The 5580-nt window shown below is 52.7% G+C and overlaps 1 protein-coding gene across 2 annotated transcripts in view; it reads left to right on the forward strand.

The window, feature by feature from the left end:
* Positions 1-5580, forward strand: part of LOC113211090 (zinc metalloproteinase-disintegrin-like NaMP) — a 242718-nt gene that overhangs the window by 11852 nt on the left and 225286 nt on the right. Inside the window, exon 2 of one of the 2 annotated variants that reach the window (XM_052269397.1) lies at positions 840-2385. The exons of the other annotated variant lie outside the window; for it this stretch is intronic. Coding sequence (XP_052125357.1) covers positions 1530-2312 — 783 coding nt within the window. The 5' untranslated portion in view covers positions 840-1529 and the 3' untranslated portion in view covers positions 2313-2385. Of the gene's footprint in view, positions 1-839; positions 2386-5580 lie in introns of those variants that run through there. 2 annotated transcript variants of the gene reach the window in all.

Raw genomic sequence — 5580 nt, forward strand, 5'->3', positions numbered from 1 at the left:
TAGTCCTGGACTTCACCTTTTTTGTCCGATTAAAGTGGATTTTTGCTCCGTCCCGTCCCGCCGCTGCGCTCTATGATGACTAATTTCGTCGCCGTTGTCCTTCAAGCTTTCATGTCCCCAGTGAGCCCCAAATTAAATCAAATTTATTAGACCTGACTCGCGGGGGGGCTCTGCCCCGCCCCGCCCTCGCGCACGCGCGCGCTCTCTCGGTCTTCTTCCTCTTGTTCGCGCGATTGGCCCCCTCCCATCCCCCGCCTCCCGCACGACTTGCCCCGCGCCAACTTGTGCAAATCTGCTCCTAAATTAGATTTAAGTGATGCTGAATCGAGGAATGAAGGTGAACTGCCGAGATGGTTGTGATTGCCCCTCCTTCCCCTCTCTTGTCCCGCTTCGCCCACTCTCTCTTTCTCTCTCTGCCCCACAATTGCTGCGCGAAATATATAAAAAGATGAGTACTAATTACAGACGAAGGTGCGCAAGTTGAGGAGAAAATTGTTGGCTGGTATGGACCACTTCGATACCTGGCATTTTTAAAGGGTATCTCAACATTATGTACTATCCATGTTTTGTACGACCTGCATTTTGTATCAATTACATTTTAACCTACATTTTCATTTTCTACTACTATTCAAGAAACAAATTGTTCTTGTAGTGAGTTCGATGTTGTCAGACTTACAGCTTAGTTGTGGACATGGCAAATAGTTATTCGGATCTTACATTTTAGACCCTTTCCATCAAAATATCTTCGGAGGGGATGAAATGTACGCTCAAAGTAACGTGCTTTTCCTGTGTAATCTAAACATAAAGAGAGAGGCGAAAAATGACGCTTGCGCTTGCAGTGTTCGCAGGGACCATGGACCAACTAGTGGACGACGTTCTCGTGGAGGTGCTGAAACTCCTGTCCGTGGCGGACCTGCTTACATGCCGCCTCGTGTGCAAGAGGCTTGCCGGTCTTGCTCTTCATCCGGCCGTGTGGCGTGTGGCGGTGCAAGTCAGTCATCGAGGACGTCGATGAGGACTTCCCTTGGACGTGCCCTGTGCTCCGCCTCGCGCCCTGCCTGGACACGCTGCTTTTGTGCCATTCAAAGTATTCGGTGTGCTCACACGCCTACACGACCAGTTGCGCCGCAAAGAAATTACAGATCACTATCCACAGTAGTCCTGGCGCAGTGTATGGCGCACTGGCGACGAAGCACCAGGCAACGCTTGGCCGCCTGAGGTCCCTGGAACTATATATTGATTTAATAGACCCACTGGCTTCTGCCGACAAATGCCTTCTGCTGGAGACCATTGCATCAACTGATGGCTTGGAGGACCTATTAGTCAAGTGTTCCTGTCATAATTTTTCTGCTCCTGAAAAATACTTCTTCCCCGATCCAGCAAACTTCAAATGCACATTTCAAACTGCCGTGTCTGGCTCTATTCGAACTTTCCGTACCAATCTTTACAAAGGGCATGAAGACCTTTTGAGATTCGTGATTATCAGGCATGCAGGTACCCTGGAGACGGTGGGCTACTTCCCAAGCAGCATGTTCTCGGAATTGGATCTGCTCACCGGGCTGCCAAAGCTCACTGCGCTACACTGTGCACTGCTCCCTGGCATGGAGGCTCTGATCGCATGCAGGACGCTGAGGGATTTGACACTACAAGTGGAGCTGGAATCAAGGGACGCCGCCGTCGACGGAGCGGCCGCGCTCCTCCGTGAAGCGGGCCAGCTGCGTCATGTGGGTCTGGTGTTCAACAGAGAGGCCTCCTCTGTGGCCATAGCGGCTAAGCTACTCCGGGCCTTGGGAGCATCGGGTCAGTCGTCGGTGCATACATTGAGTATTAATTTCAATAACCGGGATTGCAGCAGGTTAGCTTTTAATGTGTTTGGCAATTACGGGCACTTTTTGAATTACAAGGTGCTCCTCAGTGTGTTGCCCCGGCTCCCAGTCTTACGTGAACTCTCTCTGGATTATGTACCGGACGAGTTAGTGCCTAACTTGAGCCCCACGACCGCCCCGGCATTGCGGATGCTCCATTCCGAGTCATGGGTGCCATGCTGTCATGAATGGCTGCACAGTGACACTATCAGGAAGATTCCACATTCGATCCATGTCCGTCTTGAGGGGCCATTCTGCTCTGACTGTAACTGGTGTTATCTGGACTGCCATGAAGATGTCAAAGATTTTCTTGAGGATGAGCGTGACAGGGTGAGTGGGACGTCTATCTGCTTTTACTCGCATCCCAACGACCAATGCTCGGCACCGGACCTTCATACTTCCAATGACGATAAGCTTTGGTGGATCCGCGTTCCTCGTTCTGAGTGACTTTCAAATCTATCTGTGGATTATTTAATTATGGTCTTTTGACGTCGATATTTTGTTCAGTGTCCAATAAAGTGCATTTTCAATATATGTCCCAACAAGCAAAAGAATTTCTCATTTGGGTGAGCGTTAGCGAAGCCCATTTACTCCACTGATCGAAAAAGTTATATTCTCTATGTTTGTCTGTTCTATCGAACCATTTACGTTAGTGATCTCAATATTTCAGGTTTGTTTATTACAATTAAAAGGCAGATTGAGTTCAAAGATGGATATTCTAGCTCAACAGGCTGGAAAAAGTGCGTTTGTAAAATATTTTTTTATGAGGTCCTCTGGGGTAACTCTTTAACATAGAGCCTTGTGGCGAAAAAATATTTTCAGTTTTGTCACATTTCTCCCGTTTTCATAATTTTCGAGTGATAAAGTCACCAGTTTCTGTGAAAATGTCTAATTTGGCGGCCGGAAGCCCATATTTTTCCGTGGAGTGATTACATATAGCTAATAAAGTAGAACCTTGCTAGTAATAATTTTTAGTATATGAATAGTGACTTATTTAAAAGACGGGCCTGATGCCCATCAAACGCCGCCGGCAGGCCAAGCAGACTCGTCCCCTGCCGAGCGGAGTTGCCTGTGGAGCGAAGTGAAGGTGGCAACTCGGTTTGGCGGAAGGTACGCCCGTCACTCGCCATTATGAACCCTGCCAATTTTATCCTCTGGTAGCCCCCATAGCGCCTGATAGCTAGGCAGCATCTTGCGTTCAGGGCATGTGTGTACTGTTGGGTGGCCTACCCTGAGTCTCGCAGGCGCTGAGTTCCCCTAACCTGTCAAATGACCATACCATGAGAGTAACGGGCGTACTCTCCGAAACATCCCTACTGCACCACGTGTTTATGGTTTCCAGTTTTTTTCTGGCGAAATGGGTCCTAACTTACACGATACCGACCACAATCGTCGTAGTGAGATTTGGGGAGGGGGGTAAAGCACGAGTGAAAAGTACCATGGCAATGTATGTCGCGAGGCTTGTTACGTAACGCGCGTGGACAACGCCGGAGGGCTATCCTGTTCCTCGGTCGGCTCCCGTTTCACGACCGGGGGCGTATCGGTGGCGCTCAAAACAACTCTCTCTCTCTCTCTCTCCCCCTCTCCCTCCCACACACGCACTCATACTTGTACTCACACATTCGCACTCACTCCTCACTCACTCCTCACTCACTCATAGGCATACAAACTTCCAAACACGCCTGCGTGCCTGCTCAGCCGTCGTTTTGTCCCCTTTCCGTTTCCCTGATCTACTCTCACACATTCCACGATCAAATCGATAACGAGCTGGTCGATATCGCTGCGATAACGATTTGCCTGCCTGATCTGTCGATTGATTGATGGATTGATTGGCTGATTGATATGGACACGTAGACGGGAGAGAGAGCCTCCAAACGCTGCCGCCGCCGGGCGAAAACGAGGAAAACAGCAGCAGTAGCAGCTCTACGGTGGCCTACATATCCTATCCCTCCCTGCCGCCCGGCGCCTCCCCCACCTCCTCCCTAGCTCCCCACTCTCCCTCTCCAGCTCCCCCCTCCCCTCTCCCTGGCGCGCTCTAGGGGTGCGCAGAATGGCGCCTGTGCGCAGCCTCCGGGGCCGGGGCTGGGGCCCGCGGGGGTGGGGGTTCAGCTAGAGTTGCCTCTCAGATCCCCCCGCCCCGGCCCCGCGCCGTGCTGTCGGTCGGTCGCTCGGTCGGTTCGCAGGTGAAGTTGACCGTTGCGGCTCGTCCCCCGCCGTGTATGAGGGTCCAACCTGTGGTGCGGCCCGGGCCGGAGCGCTGCGCTGCTGGGCCGGGCCGGGCTGGTCGCCCTCCTGGGGCAGAGCGACCGGACCGGGACCAATCGGCTGCACCTCGTCATCCCTTAAGCCGCCGCACGTCCGAAAAATAGGAAAGCGGAACAAAAAGAAACTACCGAGAACGCCGTTTTGGGGTTTCTGTTTCTTTATTGGAGGTGATTTCAAATGGATGAAAACCGCACCCCGAAAACTTATTAGCTATGGCAAACCATTGTATGGTTGGACCAGAGGGAGCGGGAACACATTAAATCTGGTTGAGACAACTACCATGAGAATGTGGTCTCGAATGTGGTAAAAGGCCAGTAAAAATAATATTTTATCGTGCTCCTTGAGCTAACCATCCGATGGTTGTCCAAAGCTAATCATATTTCTGAGTACGAGCGCAAAGTGCATATGAATTGTAAATAATTGTCTGAAAATAGGCATAGTCTCATCAATGGTGTGCCCTATTGAAGCTTTGGCAGACTTTTTTTTTGTCCGAATCGAAAACGAAAACCATCAACTCTTTAAAGGGAACTTCGTGTTTCTTTCTCGGATGTTCTTTTTTATTAATCTGTCATCCTCTTCCAAAAAAATCTTAAACGTACCCCAGCGTGATGGTTTACTTATTGTCTCGATGGTTACCGCCTCGTCAAGCGTGTTTTCCACACGACGTTATATTGCCGAGGGGCGTCGGAAACTGTTAAGAAAGGACCGGAGGAAAGCCGCGCGCCGGGGCGAAGAGAAAAGGCAGGAAAAGGGTTGAGGAGGCCAGAGGGGTGGGAGGACGACACTTGAAGGGCTCCCGGCGTGGAGGGGCGTGGCGGGGTGCGGCGGTGCGTGGAGGGGGTCGGAGGGGGGCTTTTGTGGAGGGTCCCGCCCCAACGTGAAGGATGATTATCCCCGTTGATTATTAATGAATTCGCAGCTCTAGAAGAGGTGAGGTGTGGGCCGGGACGCCTCGGCCCCACCGCACCCCACCGGTCCCCGCCACACCCCGCTGTAACACCCCACCACACCCCGCCACACCTGCCACGCCACCCCGCCCCCCGCGCCCCACTACAGCTACAACTCGCCTGCCTGCTGCACCACACACCCCTGCACCTTGGTCCACCCCGGCCAGCATCAATCGCCCCCGTTTCCCATTACCTGCGGATTAATGCGACCTATAGGCCTCTGCTTGCGCTTCCAAGCTGGGTTAGTGCGGAGGGGTTCTGTACTGTACTACATCCAGCTTGTTCACCCGGGAGCTTTGCCGGGCCGGGCGCCGCCGGGCTGGGCCGAGACGTAGCCCAGCGGTGCCACCCCCGCTCCGCCACGCCCGACCCCAGACCTGCTGAGAAAACGTCAACAAGTCGCCTGGAGTTGGACCGCTTTTGGGGTAAGTGGGATACGGGCGTTGGCGCGGTGCGAGTGCCGAAGTGCACCGGCTGGGGACAGCGGCGGGGCGGGGGTGGTG

The sequence above is a fragment of the Frankliniella occidentalis genome, unplaced genomic scaffold (assembly GCF_000697945.3).
Source record: "Frankliniella occidentalis isolate FOCC.00 unplaced genomic scaffold, Focc_3.1 Scaffold91, whole genome shotgun sequence".
Classification (NCBI taxonomy): Eukaryota; Metazoa; Arthropoda; class Insecta; order Thysanoptera; family Thripidae; genus Frankliniella; species Frankliniella occidentalis.